This window comes from Echiichthys vipera (assembly GCF_963691815.1).
Source record: "Echiichthys vipera genome assembly, chromosome: 6".
Classification (NCBI taxonomy): Eukaryota; Metazoa; Chordata; class Actinopteri; order Perciformes; family Trachinidae; genus Echiichthys; species Echiichthys vipera.
Window position 1 is genome coordinate 21,227,367 of NC_139831.1, and position 20,863 is coordinate 21,248,229.

Below are 20,863 nucleotides of genomic sequence, written 5' to 3' on the forward strand. Positions count from 1 at the left end.
TCCTAATTACTCTAATCACTTAACAGTTAATGGATCTAAATCACCAAAAGGCCTCCAGGACAGAGAGAGACCATTTTTAAAAGCAGCGCCGTGCGCCACCAGGAGCGTTTGGGCAAGAGACAAAAAAAAAATCAATTTAGGTCACATGCACGCGCGCGCACATGCACACACACACGCACACACATACACACACACACGGAAGCTCCTCACTCAAAATACCCACACGTTCGTGCAGCGGAAGTTTTTAAGCAACCTTATCTGCAGCTTTATCTGAGTTGGAGATGTGCTGCAGAAAGACAGGTCAAAGGGGACCGCGGGGCTGCAGCAGGACGGAGCATTAGGGATATGAAACACATTTCAGACCTGTCATGTTCAATTTACTACTCACTGAACAGTTTACTACCCGATAGAAACTGAAGACGTATTTCATTCGGCGGATAACTGATTTATCACCCCGCGGGATTAATCGTTTGAATTTTGAATTTCTCTTTTGCGATACAGACAGAAAACAGTGAAACTTTACGCTCAACCCGCGCAAAGCCAGTGGGAATCAATCACGATGAAACATTTTCCCCGCGTCTAGTGCCCTCCCCCTCCCCCGCGCGTTTACTTTATTTCGCCAATTATTACAGCAAGAGCAGGGCCAGTGTTGACTCTCACTGCGCCTGAGAAAGATTTTACGGCCATTCATCAGCTCTCGAGGCGCACAAATAGTCTTTAAAACTATAAACACCATCGCTAGGTCGGAGACAGGGGGACCCATTTACCCCGTGGCTGTGCTAAACGCTGAAGATAAAACAAACGATAATACTGTCTGTCTCCTGTGACCGTCTCCACAGGCATTAATAGCAGGTTTAGTGCCAACCGTGCGGGGGGAAACACGTGTATAGGCTATGCGTCATTACGCACAGTTGTCTCCATTTTACTGCTGTTCGGCGAAATGATTTGTATTTTGTTATCGTTCATCTATAAATCACTGATTGTTTGTTTAATTGACGCCACATCATTTATGTTTGCCAAAGGGTTTAAATTGGAATTCAAAATTGATTATGTTGGACAAGAAAAATTTGACATGTCCAAATTAAAAGTTTAAATCAATAATATTGGGACTGTTTTACTGGTTAAAACGTAGGTGTCATCTGTGACACATCTTTAGGGTAACCTGGCCTGCAGCGTGGGCGGGAGTGTGCGTGGTGTGTGTGCAGGTTTGTTGTCATCTGTTATCACGTCCTGATAACGCAGACAGTGGCTCCAGAATCTCTTGGAGACAGACAGCAGAGTGTGTCGCGGCTGGTCTCAGGTTCCGTGTTCAGGGACCCAACCTGTTGTCTGCTCCGCTTCCCGTCGGATGAGGGACAAACCGACCCCCCCCCCCCCCCACACACACACACACACACACACACACACACACAAAAAGCACATGTACGCGCACGACCAGCCTTAACAGACACACTAGCCCCTTATAATTCCAATCAGTAACCTAGAAGATGCAAGTTAGACTCCTTAGTCACTATTATAGCATGATAAATCATTTATCTTGGCACTTTATGATGTGTGTAAACATCCGCTGGACCTGGGGAATTAACTAGAAATATTCGGTTTGTATTGTGCGAGCCATTTATTTAGTTTTACTTTTTAAATCGAGACTCTCCTAAAACCAAAGTAGAATAAGATCAAGAAAATTAAAATTTGGACAACAATTGCCCTGGTTTTTGAAAGAGAATAATGGGCTCTTGTCTGGTACGGATTGGGTTTGCAGTGATTGACACATGTAGACCTGTAAAGCAACATCAGTTTACGTCATGAAATGGGAGTACCAGTGGCTCCATACAGAGGGTCCCGCTGGTTCCCCCCTCCCTCCCTCCCTGCGTCACCGGGAGGAGAGGGGAGGCCAAGAAAAAAAAGTTTGGAGCCAGAGTTGACATTCAAAATGCACACTTCACTCAAGATCAGGCTGCTCTACCAAACTAATACTTAAATCCAGTAAATATTCTCAGGAAGGAGAGGGAGTTGTTGACGTCTTTTTGTTACCTCCATATGACAGGTTAATAGGTTTCTTTTCCACTTCTTGGCAATGTTTCCCAGCCCCAGCACGTCCACTCCCTTCTCCGTTAAGGATATATTAAACCTGGAGCAGAGTCATGACGTTATGGTGTCTTCTCTGGACGTTTCTTCTCGTATGGACTTCTGCACCGTGCCGACCTCCTCCTCCTCTTCCTCCTCTTCCTGCATGCTGGCCCGCTTGAAGCAGGAGCCTCTCCGGGACATGTCGTCCGCTGCCGCCTCGCTGTTTGGAGAAGACCTCCGAGAGTCCAGAGCCAACAGAGGCAACGCACTCAACTTTGCTACTACCTTTTATGGAAAATCACTCGTGGAGATGGATTTAGTGAAGGATGGGAAATCAGACGCGTTTGAGGGGAAACACAGAAAAGGTGAGCTGATGACAGGAGATTTGATTTTGGAGGCCCGTGCGAAATAAGGCCCACGGGCTCGTGTTCTTTGATTTGTGCAAAACGCATCATATGCGTTAAAAAACGACTCCACTAAAGCATTCATACAGAAAACACTCTTGTACTGCCAAATGCTTTTAACCACTGGGTATTTTGAATTTAAACGAATACAAAAGTGTAGTTGGTCCTCAGCATTTTCTAGGTCTGTTAAATTGATTGATTAAGATTTATAAAGTATAAGTATAGGACAAGAACAACGTCAAGACTGCAAAAGTTGCACTGGCAAATAAAAGTTATTCAGTTACTTGTCATATAATCTGTGTGTTTCTTTCTAAAGCGTATGAATGAACTCAATCACCAACATTGCCAGAATTGGCACATCAAATGAACCATGGGCTATTTACAATGTGATACCACATAATTATGCTACTACTATTATTATTTTTTGTGTCATTATTGGCCAATAGATCCAGGCCCAATGTTGAAAATCAGTATCCACCCAGCTCCTGTTAAGAAGTCACTTTTGCAGATATACAATTGTTTATTTGTTTTCATTATTTGTCTGTGTCTGTCTGGTGTGATCAGAGGAGTTCAGCCCTCCTAACGAGCCTGCGGAGGACATAAAAACCGAGGGCACGGACCGACCCAAGCCCCGGAGACGCAGGAAGCCGCGGGTCCTCTTCTCCCAGGCGCAGGTGTACGAGCTGGAGCGTCGCTTCAAGCAGCAGAGATACCTGTCCGCCCCGGAGCGGGACCACCTGGCCGGGGTGCTCAAACTCACCCCGACCCAGGTGAAGATCTGGTTCCAGAACAGGAGGTACAAGTGCAAGCGGCAGAGGCAGGACCAGAGCCTGGAGATGGTGTCTCTGCCGCCCAGGAGGGTGTCGGTGCCGGTTCTGGTGCGAGACGGGAAGCCTTGCCTGGCGGCGGACACAGCCACATACAACCCGTCATACAGTGTGGGTCACATCAACCATTTCCCTTACAACAACTATCCGGCCTTCAGTAACTACGCTAGCCCCGGCTGCAACTCAAACTATGCGTGCAATTACCCCTCAGCCACAATGCAAACTATGCAAGGATCCTCCAACAACGGGAATTACATGAACTTCGGGGTAGGGGACCTGAATAACGCCCAGAACACGTTCTCCTCCAGCAACGGGGTGTCTTCGTTGCATGGCATTAGGACATGGTAAACTAAATATGAATTACTACTACCTATTCAGTATAACGGGGTCATGACTGCATGCTTTTTGATAATTTTTTTAAATGTAAAATGGTAAAAGTTTGTGTAGCTTCTCTTATACTGAATTACTTTAGCTAGTTTTTGTTTTCAGCACCAGTTTTTGTTGTTGTCTGAATCGCCCACGTTTGTATTTATTTCCGGGAAATTAGCGGACAGACATGTCATTGGAGCGGAATTAAAAACAAGTTGCAACCACAGTTTTTTAATTATCCATCTTATTGAATATAATTATTCTACATTTTAAAGTTTCCACATCATTTTCTATTTTTATGTTATTTATTTTTTTGACACTGAGTCGCAAGATGGATTGTTAAATGTTAAAAAAACAAATACAACCCACTTTTAATAATGAACGCTATGGAAAATTATTATTTCTATACAGGCTAATATAATTATTGTTGTTGTTCGCTGGTATTGCTGACAGTTAATCATTTAATTCTAATTGCTTAAGGTTACTGAATAACAACCAATCCCTATATCATTCAAAAATACAATGTAGTGCGTGCCTCCGGGTCATGGTTGAACTGGTTATATCCCCATAAAGGACCCTAACATCTGTACAACCCTCATATGGTTTGTGTCTGGTTAAAATGTTCAAGTGGCTATTAGGAAGCTTCCTTCAATATGCTTCAAGAGGTTAAAAGGTTGTTTAAAGTTTACACATTTTACAACCACGCTGTCAGCCACACATTTAAAGTTGCTGGGGACAGACATGGCAGTGAGCCATGACCTTGACCAGCGTTACATGTTATTAAATCAGTAATGCTGTTTTGAGCTGTGTGGAACCATCAATGTTTTGTTTTTCATTCATTGTATTATCTGTTCAAATATTTTCTATAAAACCTGTGAAAAGCCTTCCAGCGACCTTTCTCTGTACTTGTACATAGGAGGACAAATTTAAGATGTAACCTGATCCAAGCTATTTATCTATTTTTGGGCAGTATTTGATTATTAAAGACTTCCTCTTTGAAAGCTTTTCTGTTTGGCCGAGTCATTACTGTGTTTAATTTGAGAATTGACAAAGTTAAATTGAACATAACGGAAAATGTGAGAGCCGGACAAATAACTGAACAAAACTCCATTCAGCCGTAGAAATCACTACGTGAAATTGGAGTTGCACTGATTCTGTCTCGTTGCCGTTGACCGCATCAGTGTGGTGTCACCTACGCTCTCCTAAGACCCCCGTCCACTTGTCCAGATACAGACCTGAACACTTGATTGACACTATCACGGTGCTAAATGCAAGAATAGTCCAATTTGCTTGACAGAGAGCCAGATGCCTTGTCTAAGTGTGCAGTTATATGAACAGGCTAGGAACGGGCTCTGTCCACCACTTTACACAAGTAAGAGACGCTTAGACATCTCTCAGGTCTCTCCACACATGCTCCGTTGTCCTCGATCTCATTTGAATCAGTCTCACAAACACACCTTTGAGAAACATGTCAAACAAGCCAGAAGACTTTGTGTTTATTGATAATCAACACTGACAACATGAACATATATTAGACAAAATGGCAATGCCGCAGGCAATTGCAGACAGGGTAGCAAGGTCATGTAGCTGCTCTGGCCACCCTCTCCTCCGAGGTGTTGAAAAGGCAACGTCAGATAACAGCACAACACAAACCTAAAAATATCCCCCCTCACCCTCCACCCACACTGGAAAGGGAGAGGGGAAACGGGTAAGAATAATCTGCTTTTCCGGGTCTTATCTGAAGAAAGGCAGGGATGCATGCTGCTCTATCAATGCCAGTGTGATCACTGCCACTGCTTTTTTTTCTGAGCTTCTCTGCTCCGCTGCAGACCAGGGCCAAGCTAGAACAGGTGGAGATGGTGGGAAGTTTGCATACTCTTTGGAAATCTGTGTTTTTTTAAAATTTATTTTGCATGCTGATTATACATTTTTTATTGTCCTTTACCAAGGAAACAGAGAGAGAATCTGAAGTGCACATACAAGTACAGTTATGATTATCCAGCCGATGAAACACAAACTGAGTGACTGCAGTTGGGCTTATATCAATGTTTAAGGCCCTTTCTATATTCTATGAAAAAAAAAAGCATTAAGTTATTATAGTGCTGTAATGAAGTAAAACTGACAGTAATTTCACAGTACATCCTTATAAATAACAATTAAACTGAGTGCTTCTACATCATTTGCACAGTGCCCTTATGACATCAACTTTGGTCAAAACATCAGTTAGTGAGGAAACATGAAGGAGGACCCTTTCTGTTTCTGAAGACCTAATATTTTTCAGACTCAGACATGTATCACTACTATTGATTAATAGTATTAAAAGTATTGTATATACTACTATAACATAGTTTTAATGACATGCATGCCAATAAAAGCACTTGTTTTGAAATGATCCGATTTTACTGATATTGTATTTACCTTACTTTTCTTAGACTCTTTATCTCTAAGAACCAACTGTGTGTGAGTTTTACTGCCCTCAGAATTATATGTCCTTCTGTCACGTCAAGGCGATGCAGAATAAATGGTTTTAAATATCGGCAAGTAATATGTGGTGCAATAAACACACACAAACACACACACACACACACACACACACACACACACACACACACACACACACACACACACACACACACACACACACACACACACACACACACACACACACACACACACACACACACACACACACACACACACACACACACACACACACACACACACACACACACACACACACACACACACACACACAACTGATATATTCTACAGGAATGTGTAAAATAAAATACTAGTCTGGGTCATCCGTCTCCTCTCCGAACTGATTTCATTAAAAGCAATGCACAGCATTACTGTCACACTAACCAGAGATGGACGTCTGACACATTTTCGTGCCAACAACAGTACATCTCATTTTCCAGGAGAATGAATTATTAAATTTGAATAATTTACCAAAACCTCTTCAATGCATGGAACTTTAGGTGTGTAGTGTTCTCTTCCTCTCTGTGGACAATATTTCACCCTCAGCGCGTCACAGTTCAGCAGAGTGAGCGATCCACATTCCATCGAGCAGACACTCATGTGTGATACTTGTGTGTGTGTGTGTGTGTGTGTGTGTGTGTGTGTGTGTAATACGACACACAGCAGTCAGGGTTGTTTAAATCATTTGCGCTGACCATGGAGAGTACTGTATGTGGTAATGGGAAAGCTCCTCAAAGGGTACCTGGTCTATAAGAAGGGGAACAGTCTCTTCTTAAGGATGTAGAGAACTGTGGCGAGGAAGAGGGCGAGCGCCAGGAAGATTAGCAGTTTATCAGTGAGCTCTCTGCGGTTGTACTTGGTGATGAGTTTCCTCCCGAGCTGGATGGTCCCCGTCATGGTCCTAAATTCGTCGTTGGTCTCTTGGATTGTCCTTGAGGAGGTTGCTTTAAAGAGATGATTGACATAAATGGATCGTCATTGCAGATGGTGTGCATTAAAACAAATACTATAAATCCATTTAAACGCACAATATATCATTTTCTGCTGCTAGGAGTCTCAAAAAATCCAAACAATGAATACAATTAGAGATGTGGTATGATTAGACATTTTAAAACGGAAAAGTTACAGTTATACCTTCGAGTCTTCCAAAAACCGGGGACTAGCGTTTTTACCCCACCCTTAAGTATGCATCCATGGCAACACATTGGGAGCAGCTTCCCTTTAACACATTTATATTATATATATATATAATCATTCTGGATCTGGCCTCAGCCCGCCCCCCACCACAGATCGTTTTGGTGCTTACGCTAAGTTGAGGCTGGTTCTACTATCTACTGGAGGCTGAGCGGTGATGGAGCTAAGCGTCCTAAGCGTTGGAGAGATTCAGCCATGGGCCTACAAGTTTGATCCGGCTTCAGGCAGGAGGCAGCAGAGCCCCTTGGGTGGAGGGCTGTCTCATCTTGCAGGCAGGTGTCAGTCTTGAGCAGTCCCATGGGTACATAGCAGGACAATCCATCCACAGGCGGTTGCCAAGCCGTGTCTGGATATCTACCCAGACAGAGCTTTCAGATTCGGATGAGGAGTCTGCTATGCACTAAAATCAGCAACTAGCAGACGTATCAGAATGGTAAGTGTAGTTAGCATCTTTTAATAGTTTCTGTTGTTTGTTAGCTTGTAGCCATGGCTGAAAGCTATGATAGCAGCGTGTTTTCTCTCTGTACAGACGGTCCGCTCTGCACCGGAGGTTTCCAGTTTCTTTGCTGATGTTGTGACAAAGTCGTTCCCCAATGTTTCACATCGATTGAAAAGATTTGTTATGTACAAACTAAAGTTTGTCCCGGATATGTTTGGATTTCAAATTGCAGGGAATTGTGCGGACATCTCCCCTTTTCAGGCTCTGACACAAGTAAGTATAGGCAGTTTTTATTTTTATTTTAGAGGCCATAAACAGAAGAAAAACACATTTTTGAGTGGAGGGGTATATACCTATGGTATAAAAAGGAGTATTAGGGGATACTCTTTATATGCCTAACTAACCTAGTGATGTCATGGTGTCTTCACTCTGTTGAACCTGCTGCGCCATCATCCGGCTGATGCTCATAAGGTTCTCTGTTATGTCGCTGGATGACTGAGCAAGGTCCTCTTTGGTCATCTTCCTGAGAAAGAGATACATAAAGAGAGGGACAAATGATATAAATGTCCTCGTGCTAATTAAATGTATCATATAAAATGATGAGAAGGATGTAAAAACAATATATTTCTCTAATTACAACACAGAGAGGATTTGGTATATTGTTTGAAAATACTTTTAATTTTTAGTTTAGTTCATTTCAAACATGTAAAGAACGAAAAAAAAACAAGAAATAAGATAAATAAGAGTACACACACAGCACTCAATATACAGATTCTCATAAACAACATAAATAAACCACAAAGTACATGATCACTGTCTCTGACTGCCTCTTGTTTATAAGACTGTCTTGGTAACAAGTAGCACACATCATCTCACCTCTGCCTCACAGCACTATCTGCTCCATTAAGAAGTGCCTGCTTTTCCATATTGTCTATGCACAGTTTGCTGGCCAGGTTAGCTTTCCTCCAACCTGTCTGGTTACTGCAAACACAGTCATGAATAAAACATAAAATAAACCATTAAGTAGACATTATTGAGGCCATTTTCACGTGCTTCCCTGGGGTGTTTGACAGCATTATCAACACAGAAATGAGACAAAATACACAACAGTTCAATCTGTACAAGTAAGGGAATGGTATAGTATTTAAATGTACTGACATTACCTCAGCATCTGTTTTCTGTGTCCCTCCATCTGACTGATCAAAGCTTGCTTGTCTGACTCTTTGTCCTGCTCCAGAGCCATCTGCTCAAAATCCTGTCACAAAAACAAAATAGCACAAGTGTTTTCTGAGCCACTGATGAGCACACAACCAAGTGCGAGTGGCAGCCCATAATCCGATTGTGTCATGAGATTTCAGAGATATTCACGGATGGTGTTTCTCACCTGGATCCGCAACCTCAGATTGTGGAAACTCATTTTCACATCTGCGTTCAGTTCTGTCAGCTTGCTTTGAGGCCCTGTGCATTCAATAATGTCCTGGTGAGTCATCAAAACAAGGATGAGAGAGACGTGTGGATGCTTTCATTGTCACATGAAGTTACACATGAAGTTACACATGTTGCTCTCATTTATAACTGAAAAGACACTTTGGGGGGTGATCAGTGCCTTACAGTTTGTGCTGTTCTCTCCGGGTGAACTACCAGTAGGACTCTTTGAGTAAGGTGCTCCATTCTGTCAGGAATAAATAATCTATCAACATGGACTACCAAATGTGCTAAAAGAAAAACCAACTGCCCGGGGCGCCGATCCATTGGCAGCCCCCTCGCTCTGACATCTCTCCATTAATTGCCTGTATATGGGTCCTGTTTGTGCATGTGGGTGTATTTCGGGCCTGTGTGTGTGTAACCTGAATAATAATAACAGAGTGAAAAAATTGAATTTCCCCTTACGGGATCAATAAAGGGATTCTTCTTCTAAATTATGAATGAATCACAATTTCCCAGTCCAAATAGGCCTTCTAATCCTTGTTTTTCCTGATAAAAACTAAAATAAATAAATAAACATAATTTAAAAAGTATTGAATGTGAACTCATATAACAAAGAGAACATTTGAGAAATTAAAATCAGTAAATAATTGGATTTTTTTGCTTTAAATCAATAGTTGTTTCTGTAATTAACTAATGGATAGATTTTAGCAGCCTAGTAGCCAAATCATTAAAAAACAAAACAGCCACCCCAGATCTACATTATTACAAATGTGCTAAAACTAAAATAAAAAAACAAGGTGTGTAAAAAGCTGGTAAACTTTGTGTTACGTAAAGCACGTTTATCTCACTGTAAATCAGCTTCCGTATGAATCTCTGGTCTCTAAGGTTACCGCACAGAACGGGCCGTCAGCTGGAGACAACATTAGCACAAATGCTATCAGACAACACTGTTCCCTTTAATGACAAGCTCAGAGTCCAGCGTGTCTTACCGTGGCGCTAAGTAATCTTACCAAATAAATACTCGCACCTGGATGAGAGCTTTGATTTCCAAGTCATATTTGAGTATTTCTTGTTCACATACTCGGACGTGAACATCCGAGGACGCCATGTTGCCAACGGAGTCTGGACTCTAGCTACGGAAAGCAGGAAGCCGGGTTTGAACTTTGACAGTCTGCTTAGCCGAACTCTACTCTCGGATACAAACTGTGTATAATAGAATACATAATGTGACAATAAATAATATCATAATTAAATACATGCGGTACAGTTTTGACACATTTTTCTGTGTAAAGAACGTTCCCCAGTCCATCTCATTAATTAAAATTAGATTAATCAGAATCAGAATCAGAATCAGAATACTTTATTGATCCCCGGGGGGAAATTCTTTAAAAAATGACATTTCAGCATTATGAAGAGAAATAATCATATCTACGATGACTTTATTGACAAGGAAAATGATCAGTCTACACCTGTGGAGCACGACATGAGCTCATCTAGTCTAGCAAAGCAAGACCACAAACTCATACAGGAGGTAATAAGTTATAGACCAATGGTAATGGTGGTTAGTTTATTAATTAACAACTATCAAATGGATTACATCAATCACTAATATCAGACAAAAAGAGATCACATCAAACACACCACACATACATCAACGATTTAAAGGCACAGTCATTCATATTAACAATAGCAATAAACACAATATACATATTATATAAACCAAACAGCAAGTGAAGGTTGCTTTATTTTAAGTAAAGCACATTCAGTGAGATCTCTCAGAAGTCCCATTGGGAATCATTTTTTGTACAAGGCACCAGTGAGGGCATCACTCAGGGGTCTGAGTTTAAGTCGATTCATATGGAATAATCTCTGCATGAAGGGATAAGTAAGCGTCCGTCAAGATGCAGCAGTGTCAGGTCTTCCCCTGCTGGAAGAAATTGCAATAAACACAGTTTGAATATTAAACTCTAGCAATAAAATACATGATCTAGGTTACATAAAAGTACATTCTCTATAAGCTGCATAAATCTACACCGTTAAATATAGGTTCAATACATTCCAATTTCAGAGGGAGACATTTACCTGCATGGTCAGGGTAAGAGTAAATTAAGGCCAGTGATAGTTCAGGTACCAGATGGTGTCGGTGGACAAAGCGGGCCCAAAAAGTGGGTTCAGCTGGGCCAGAATTGCTATCAACCAACTGATGGATAGAAAGAACATGTCAATATAAAACTACTCAACGACAAAACTGTGCGTATCAAAAGCACACCCTTCAAGAGCTCCGTTACGTGGATCAATTCCCATTATCTAAAACGTGGTAATTCTGACTTTAAGCCCACACTTGTCAGGACAAAACATCCACTTGTCCGTCTCAGACTGAGGGAAAACGACTTTGCTTGGCTGCAACACTGCTTTGTCTCTATTGTGCTCTTTTGCCCATCTGACACGTAACATGACACCATATGCACACTTTCAATGAACTGCGGACATTAATAATTTCTCACAAGACAGAAATGCTGTATGCATAAGAGAAGAAACTCCAATGACAAGCTTTGTTGTATTATGATAATAATGCACACTAATGAACATAGTCTCCAGTGTCAGCCATGCAAATGAATGTTCACTTTTGGAAAAGAGGCACTCTATTTGTTCTATTATTTAATTAAACAAATGCCAAGCAATTTTCTGTCAAAGTATTAACTGACTGATCAATTCAGTGATTCATATCGTAGACCTGATTCTTACCGACCCTCCATTATTTGTATTGAATGTGTGATATTGGTGCACATATACGATATGACGTGTTTTAAAACACAGAGTCACATTTGGTGTGGTACATTTCCAGGATGATAATACTTACAATAGGTAGCAGCAAATTGCAGTTAACACCAGCATTGTGACTATGACCCTGTGGGAACAGGAGGAAAAATATTATAAACATAATATTCTTATAATTATTATTAGTGTAAGTGGTATACTTGATACCTAATGACTGCATACATGGTTTTAAAAATACATCAAAGGCTATTAACACAACCTGATCTCGTGATGCGAGTGACAAACGGGCAAATAAGGGAAGTTTATGTTCCAGACATGTTCCACAGTTGGAGTATTTTTTAGGCTTGAGTTTGGTATTTAAGTGTATAAAAACAGTCAATACAGATGTGTAGTAGCCAGATGACAATAACATAAAAAAGTATGAGGAAGGGATCAGATTAGCTTCATTTAGCTAACGTTAACCCTAAGTTGTGTATACTAGAGTAAGTTAAAAGCTCGCCATCGAGGTCTACATTTCTTAAATTGTTCATTCAAGTTGAAAACAACTTTGTAAAAAAAGCATCGCTACTTTATACACAGTACATTTGCTTGTATCAAGTGACAGTCACGGGACAACGCACAGTAAAAACTGAACTCAGCTGGAGCTCTGTGTAGCCACTGAGCTAAAGAGAAGCTAATAAACTCACCCTCTGTTCGGTCCTTTGGGGATAAACCAGGGCACCACTCCTCCAATAATGCCCCAGAACAGAGTCACCACAGACATGGTGATCACAAAAGCGAGCTCCGCCATGGTGGTGTTTTTTCTTTTTTTTAAAACAACAAAAAAGAACAGCTCAGAAGTACAAACTTTTGACTTGAGACAACTTTCAGTTCAGTCCAGCTGCCAGACAGACAGGATCCAGTGCGACACAGTCACGTGACCATTAACCAGCGAGGCAAGGCTATAAAAGAAGGCTGTGGGACACACACACACACACACAGGCGCGCGCGCGCGCGCACACAGAGTCTGGAAGATGTAAGAAAAGTCATGTATACTTAATATTGAATATCTTCATGAAAATGTGAGAATACAACAGCGCAGCTCCAGTTCCATTGCGCATGCGTCATACTCCAGTTCATACATTTTTTGTGGTGACACAGCCTTCTTTCATAGGCCTTTCCAGCGATGGAGGAAGTGAAATAACTCCTCGTGTTGTACTCAATGGTTGTAACGATACTAAACATTCATTTGTAATCAATTAGGTCACGCCAACGTTTGAACTTCCTGAAAATAGGCAACAGTTAGACATGTTTTCTACTGTAGAGCAGCACTATTTATTACAGCAGTAAAATCCGCTTGTATGATATCAAGATCATGATTTTGGTTTCCATAAAAGCAAGTGCTTGACCTTGACAATCATCCTATTTTATGTTGCTTAGAGACGTCATCTGTAAATTGTTATGTAGTATTTTATTTCAGACTTCACAACATTGGAAATGTCTAATCCGTGGAGAAATAGTGACACCTATTGCTCATTTTGTAAAGTTACAGAATTCTTACCATACTACCATACAACAGGGTTCCTACTCCTTCTCAAAGTAAAATTCAAGCAAGGTTCAAGCATTTCCAACACCTGGAAAACCAACAAACAGCACGGTTGTGCTAATTCAACAGAAGTGTAACAAATGAAAGGAAAAAGTTTCATGTGTCAAGATGTCTTACTTGCATCCTAGTGTTGCAGTGGAGGGTATACCAGCTCTTTTCCAGGCATTTTACAGTATATTCACCTCAGGCTACAATCCATTGCATTTTCTAGGAATACCCACCGGCTCCTCAGTAATCTACCAAGTAGCAAAACAACCTCAACTACCACTACACTACCTATACAACTTAAAATATTTAAAGCACTTCATTCAAAATCCAGTACTTTTCAAACACTGAAAGAACCCTGCATAGAAACTTCCGCTCCCCTCAAAAATGCACATCTGCTATTTAAACTAAACCTTTGCAGTTTAAAAGTACTTGGGTGATGCTCATCCATCTGAATCTTAAAGTTACGAGCAATTCAATAAACATTCATAAACCTGCAAGCCTTTCATCCAGACATTTTCTAATGTGTCCAACTTCAATTCTGTTATTTCTATGCAAATATCACATCTGGGCCTCTTTATCATGTTGCAAACTGAGTTTTACAGCCTTCAAGGTTAAGGAACAAAAATATCCAGGTTTCACACATTTCTTTATTCATACTCTACCATGCACACCTCAAACAAAAGGGCAAAACGATCTTCTGAACACCTGATTAAAAAATAAGTGCATTGGTGTTCCGTGGGTTTGCGGGCTCTGTACACATTTCACAATGACCCAATCTTCTTCTACGACGGGTAATGTACATCAAAGAAGGTATGCATGTTAGAAATATAAATCCTTACACCTAAAAATATATGTGCCACCATGAAAAGACAAAACCAGAACAGAAGACAGACAAAGTATGGTCCATTTATACAGTTTATTGATAGCAAAAGATCATTTTCACTCCTGCATCTTCTCAATGGTTTCCTCCTTGTATTTGCCCTTCTCCTTTCCATCAGCGCGAGACTTGGCCTTGCGCTCCAGGATCTTCTTGCGGTCCTTGTCCAGCTTTAGCCTGGTGATGACAACCTGCAAAAGGAATAATAGGTTGATAAACAAGTCATGGAATACTTCATTGGCAGCAGTACTACTAATCATACAAAAATAAAGAATGTCTCAAACTTATCAGTTATCAGTGGACAAGTCTGTTGGACAGACAGACACTGCCAATCAGTACGACCACAACAGATACACAAAGCAGACTCCATTAATGAAATTTAACAGGAACCTCAACCATGGCTTCGGTGATGGAGGGCTTACAAAGGCCTTACATGTTTGATAGTTTTGGGCTTCTATTCAGTTATTTGCTCATGTTGTGCATCAAATACTACATACATACTATAAGGGCAATACATATATTGGAAAGAGACCCACTGCTGTCAATCTCTATAAAACACTAATATATAATAATCACTGTATCCCTGCAGAAACTATGATGCCACAACAAGAAGAGCACAGGTGTAATTAACATTCATGGCTGCTTTCCATAGAGTTGCGCTGATTCCAGGGCCCCACATGTTGTGTATGCTGGCTTAATGGTATTGCTTGGATTACAGGAAACACTACAATGGAATGGGAACCCACATGCTTGCCAATATATGCACCTGTGCCTCTTCTGCTGTCAAAATGTCTGAAATGGACTAACTGAGCCAAATGCTCCACTAGAAGCATCAGAATTGCAGTTTGCTTTGGCAGGTCCACATGTACCTGGGAGAGCACGGCCAAATGCTGCTGTGTACCATTAATCAATCACATCTGGACGACTCTCTTGACAACTTACTCACAGCCCACTGACATTTTACAGCCCAACACAACTCAAATTTGATCATGAATACAAGCATATCTGCCAGTTGCACTGAACACAATCCAGGAACACAACGGCTATTAATCTCAAGACAATTTAGCCTCAGAAGCAGCATGAAACGGGAAGGAGCCGACAAGCAAGCTCTTTGTTCAATGGCAATACACATCGTCGTGTTTACCTTCATTAAATCGCCAAAAACACCACCAGTCTGCTACAGAAGAAACACACAGACTTCTACACGTTAGAATGCAGGTCGGACAGACACGTCTGTTCCTCACTGTGGTGATCCGTGGCATTAAATTTAGGTAGCAGAGCAACAAGTTAGTGACTATCCTGCAGCTGCCCGCTGTGAACCCAGCTACAGTGAGGAGAGCAGATAGTGACCATAAATGACAGAAACACTACAAAGACTCTCACACAGAGCTGAAATGTAAAAAATGTGCTGCAACACGTGCGTCAGTTTAATAAAAGATAATTGGTTTTTAAAGGTGTTATAAAATAAAACAAATATCCAATACCAAAATTGAAAAACAACTATCCAGACGGCCTTTTTCCAAAATAGACATTTTGACTTTCGTACAAGGAAAGCACAGGTGGTACTAAAAATGTGGGCTCTGTGCCTCAATTAGCCACGACAGTGAGACAGCACGCATAAGTTAATCACAAAAATTGGGCTCAAGTCTGGATTATTTGATGGACCTAAACTTAAAGTATAGACATGTTTACAACTGATGGTACGAGTTACCATTGTACCATTTCAAAGAACTCAATAGTACGATAGTATTACAATTTGACATATCCCTGTAACACTTCTCCATATAATGCAGTCCAAAGCAAAAAGCAACGCCGACATTTATTACAGCCTCAAAAATCTCCACAAACTTAAATCAACACCTCTCTGAGTGTTTAGAACTGATTATTTGTGTTTTACATATCTTTCATCGGGTATGAACTGGGTTAAATTAATGAAATCTAATGTTGACAGCGACACCAAGGTTCAGTGCTGCTCTGCCTATCCCACCTCTAATGCAGAGCCCTTCAAGTTCAGCCATACAACTTCTGAACCATAATGAACATGTCTGTGCTACTTCAGGAGCACAATAACAGAAAATGAGGTATAGAGCGGCATATAAAAATGATGACTGAACAGTTAACACAACACTTCTTTTTTGTTTCCCTGTCTTCATCTATGAGATGCCAACATGACAAAGGAACACATATCAAGTGTGAGTTTTAACACAGCTAATTAACAAAGATGAACTAACCTTCCAAGTGTAACCTAGTGTTGGAACAATATAACACTTTACACTGCTTTTGTGTTTCCACTGAAGCAGGCACACCAATTTAAGGATCCACACAATCGTATCTCACCTTGCTCGGGTGGATGCCGACATGGACTGTGGTTCCGTTGGCCTTCTCTCTCTGCACACGCTCAATGTAGATGACGTACTTCTTCCTGTAGACCTGCACCACTTTGCCAATCTGCTGGCCTTTGTAATGTCCACGGACAACCTGTTTGTAAACAACACAGGCAAGTCAAGCAAGTACAACTTACACTTTTTATGCCAATTATAACTGCCCTTTCAGCACTATTCCAAACTACAGTACCTGGACTTCGTCATCTTTGCGGATGGGCATGGACCTCACATTGTACTTCTGGCGGAGCTCCTTGGACAGGGGGGAAGACATGATCTTCCTCCTGATGTGTGAGGGGGCATTGAAGTGCCTCTTGCGATTCTTGCGGCGGGAGGACGTGACAAATGGATTCAGCTTCATGATGCTGTGAGCGGACAAGACACATGTGTTATTTAACTAGTTTATGAACATTTAGGATAGAAAACACGCAGTTAATGGACAGGTAGCTACTGAAAATGTGACTCCTGCGAGCACAGAGTTTCAAAAGAAAATGTAGGCGAGGAAGCAAATGAATGCTCGTCTCCAAACGTCAGTGTCCACTCAAGTTTGAGAACTTTATGAAACTAGTTTGTCTGCACACCACCTCCAAAGATACACGAAGAGTAGCGTTGTGCAACTAAAAACACTTGTTAACGGTATTAAAACACGTTAGCTAGCTGGCTAGGTTATAGTACGTGTTCGGAAGCGGTATGCTAAGCTACTGTGTTAGCATAATATAACCGACTGGAGCGATTGTATTTATGTGCCGATGGTTACCTCCGTAATATTACCGAGCGAGCTCCAGACTAAAAAGAAAAAACATTAGCCGCAAATTCAGCCAAATATTCTTTGCTAGGTACCAGGCAACAAACACCTTCACGATCCGTAGCCGACATGCGGATACAGACGGACCTAGCAGGGGCACCAAACACTGAGAGGCTTTAAATACTAATACATCGTGAGTCTGGGTTCAATATTGACTGTCTTTTGATTGTGACAAGTTTCGCGAGGTGTTTAGACTTTTATAGGGACACATAGTGACATTAAAGGGAGGATGGATGTAGATAACTTTAGTGAAATTATTTGACAGGAATCTTACCCTGCCGTTTGCTCCTCTATGGCCGGCGGAAAAGAGACTCGTAGAGTACTTCCGCTGGCATTAGTTCACACTCAAGTCTCGCGAGATCTCACCAGAATGGGGATAAAAACACATTTATCGCAGTAATAAAACTTACATTTAGTCATGTTAGTAGCCTATTTTATTAATATATTTTTTCAAATGTACATTCACTTGTCAAATTGTCAAAATGTTGGCACAAGAAACAACAGGATTCACAAACAAAACAAAACAAAAAAATCAAAACAAAAAAGGCCATTAGTAGTCTACAATAATACAACACGCAATACAATCATGAACACACAAGGATTTACCTAATTTGTTACACAATTACAGGGTTTGCATAAATCAATCGTTTGATTCGTTTTTTTTATTAACAGGATGTGTGTACCTCTAATAGTTTATTTCGACTTATGAGGTGATTTTAAAAGCTTTTCGTTGATTTAAAGTGCTTTTATTAATGTCCCTGCACTATTAGGCCCCACCACAAGTTAGAGTTTATAAACATTAATTTTAATTAAAAAAACATTAGTGTACTGGTTTTAGTTTTGAAACACTTCGTCCATATAAAATACTGCCACAAGATGGCGCCAAACCCAATTAATCCATAACCTGGTCAGCAGTTGGAAACAAGTTTTGTCTATGATTCATCAAGTTTTGTCTATGTTCATCACACACTGTAGGCTACTGTTATAATCGCTCTACCACTTGTAATGACGAAGCCTATAGGCCTAACACAAATAGCCTATAGGTCACCAACAAATCTCGTGAAACCAGAAAATAGACTTATGTAAATCATAGGTTGGCTTTCATATACTGTGTATACAATAACAATTAGTATCCTGCCAGATTCATAGGGGAATATTGTGGGAAAAACATCATCGTCATCATCTATACTTGCTCTTTTTACTCCAATAAGCTGACAAACACGAGGGGGTGGGGGTGTTTACACCGGCAGACCACACACAGCCTACATTGACCTCTCATCTGGGAGGACAGAGACAACCTCCGGTCTTGCACGGACAACTCAAATCCACGGAGTGAACTAAAACCGACACGGAAACGGAGGTGCGCTGACATTGTGCACTGTTTGCTTCCCGGGGCTGCGCGCAGTTTCACCGGAGCCTGCCGCCTGCCTGCCTGCGCTGTCTGCCTGCGAAAAGTGATGCTGTCATAGCCCCCTGCGCCGCGGACAGAGAGCCTCTCTCCCCTCCCTCACCCCCCAGGTTCCTCTCTGGCTTTGCTGTCGCGGCGACAGTGCGGATGTGGAGCCCGCAACGCAACGCTCTTCACCCCGTCGGCAAGCATCGGAGAAGAAGATGAAATGTTTTTCCCGTTATCTCCCGTACCTCTTCCGCCCTCCGAGCACCATCCTGTCCTCCACTTGCCACACCGAAGGTAGGGTGGGACGCCGAGGGGGCTGTCACGGGCTGTGAGTTGCTTTACTTTGAGCGTGTGACATGAATGTTTAGGCTGCTGCTCTGCCCCTGATACACATAAAGGCTACATTATAGCTACATGTGTGATGTGAAGTTAGATTGTCCAGTTGTGAGGTTATACTGACACACTGCAGATGTGGCACAGTGCACGAAGTTGTTGGAGCCATTCTCCAATGTAGGTATGAGAAAAGAAAGATGCAAATGATTGAGAGGTATTCTTTTTTTTCTGTGTGATTGTGTGTCTGTGCACTCCACTCATTTTGCTTTCCTTATAACTGTCAACACACAGGCCTATGCCAAGAGAGACACTCAGTTTGTGGAGTGGCATGACAAGTATCTGCCATTGCCCGTAATGTCATTAATTTCACCCTTACACACTTTCCTTAGATAACCAGACAGGACACACGCATGGCATTGTAGGCCCTTCTGCGACAGTATCAGACTCAGTTCAGAGGGTGGAATTTCCTCAAGATGCCTTATACAGAGTTATTGTCGTGAGAGTAAAAGTGCTGAATCGAGTGAATTGACCCCAGCCGTGGTAGCAATAAATGAGTTCATATAAGAGCCGGTCCATTCATCCTTCTGATTGTGCTGTCAGAGCGGGCAGCCCAAGAGGGTCTGAGTGTTTGTATAACCAGCCATTTACTAGGTCATAATGTGGAGACTGAGCCACTGCATTATTTAGCTTTGCATGGTCGTCCTGCGTGCCCTCAGCCCTCAGCCCTCAGCCCTCTGGCACAGGAATGAAGATAGTGGTAGAGTGTAAAAGTAAAGTGTGTGGTGGTCATAGGGCCCACAGCCTGTAGAGTTGACCTATATACCGTATATGTTCAGCAAACAGGAAGAAGACATGAAAGGCATGTATTCACACGCTCACTCACTTATTCTTCGGCTCCATCACATCTATTTTCTCTGACAAAGTTGTACCCCGTTTTCTCCTTTCCATTATCCCTCTGAGCAGTTTGACATCGACTATCTATTTAAAATATGATTAAATTGCTCTCAATTTGGAGGGTGAATTGAAGGTTTAACAGTGAAAGGTTATTTACTGGCAAAATATTGAATACAGTAAGCTTGACACAAAACTTGGGATTACAACAAAGGAACACAGTTAAACAATTGACTGAAGAGAACATACATTCAGAAAGACACTATCAAAATAGATGTTTAAAGATGTTTTTTAAAAAGAATGTAATTGCATAAGGAAATTGTATGGGTCTTTATGTGGCCTAATGAGTGCAACAGGCTCTGGATTTTTGAAAGAAGAGGTGGATTGACTCAGTTTGAGATCTTGTGTAAAAGTTGATAATGCACTCAAAATAATTGCTCGTGTAATTTGAAGTAGTAGCGTAACACAAAAAAGAAAGTGGTCTTAGAAAATGTCATAGAATCAAACTGTCATTATTAAATGGTTTAATCAACATAACAGATACAAAGAGATTATCTTAAAGTAGCTTTTGTCTTAAAGTATTGTCTCCATGACAACTGAGCCAACTCCATCCCGCAAGG

The 20,863-nt window shown here is 41.4% G+C and overlaps 5 protein-coding genes across 6 annotated transcripts in view; 2 read left to right on the forward strand and 3 right to left on the reverse strand.

The window, feature by feature from the left end:
- Positions 1-2,074: 2,074 nt before the first annotated feature.
- On the forward strand, positions 2,075-3,646 carry nkx2.5 (NK2 homeobox 5; the record flags this gene model as incomplete). Its single annotated transcript, XM_083915937.1, has 2 exons — positions 2,075-2,432; positions 3,036-3,646. 2 exons carry the CDS (start codon positions 2,075-2,077, stop codon positions 3,644-3,646), a joined length of 969 nt encoding a protein of 322 aa, XP_083772063.1.
- Positions 3,647-6,895: 3,249 nt separating this feature from the next.
- bnip1a (BCL2 interacting protein 1a) lies at positions 6,896-10,317 on the reverse strand (the record flags this gene model as incomplete). The annotated part of the gene is made up of 6 exons (XM_083914847.1): positions 6,896-7,092; positions 8,186-8,304; positions 8,658-8,762; positions 8,945-9,036; positions 9,166-9,258; positions 10,237-10,317. The coding sequence occupies 6 exons, from the start codon at positions 10,315-10,317 to the stop codon at positions 6,896-6,898; spliced, it is 687 nt and encodes a 228-aa protein (XP_083770973.1).
- A 255-nt stretch (positions 10,318-10,572) lies between these two features.
- On the reverse strand, positions 10,573-12,875 carry atp6v0e1 (ATPase H+ transporting V0 subunit e1). 2 transcript variants are annotated; one of them, XM_083915855.1, is made up of 4 exons: positions 12,674-12,875; positions 12,070-12,117; positions 11,292-11,409; positions 10,573-11,133 (listed from the first exon to the last, which is right to left on the reverse strand). In XM_083915855.1, the coding sequence occupies exons 1-3, from the start codon at positions 12,775-12,777 to the stop codon at positions 11,316-11,318; spliced, it is 246 nt and encodes an 81-aa protein (XP_083771981.1). In that variant the 5' UTR covers positions 12,778-12,875; the 3' UTR covers positions 10,573-11,133; positions 11,292-11,315. The 2 variants fall into 2 exon arrangements, with proteins under 2 accessions (XP_083771981.1, XP_083771980.1); XM_083915854.1 differs by having other exon boundaries at positions 10,578-11,136.
- Positions 12,876-14,462: 1,587 nt separating this feature from the next.
- rpl26 (ribosomal protein L26) lies at positions 14,463-17,921 on the reverse strand. Its single transcript, XM_083915133.1, has 4 exons — positions 17,898-17,921; positions 17,012-17,183; positions 16,775-16,915; positions 14,463-14,628 (listed from the first exon to the last, which is right to left on the reverse strand). The coding sequence occupies exons 2-4, from the start codon at positions 17,177-17,179 to the stop codon at positions 14,500-14,502; spliced, it is 438 nt and encodes a 145-aa protein (XP_083771259.1). The 5' UTR covers positions 17,180-17,183; positions 17,898-17,921; the 3' UTR covers positions 14,463-14,499.
- Positions 17,922-19,234: 1,313 nt separating this feature from the next.
- The window catches only part of ppp2r2ba (protein phosphatase 2, regulatory subunit B, beta a), a gene marked incomplete at both ends in the record, with an annotated part of 43,875 nt that continues 42,246 nt past the window's right edge, over positions 19,235-20,863 (forward strand). The window contains one exon of the mRNA XM_083915131.1: positions 19,235-19,313. Within this exon, the coding sequence (XP_083771257.1) occupies positions 19,235-19,313 (79 nt within the window). The remainder of the gene's footprint in view (positions 19,314-20,863) is intronic.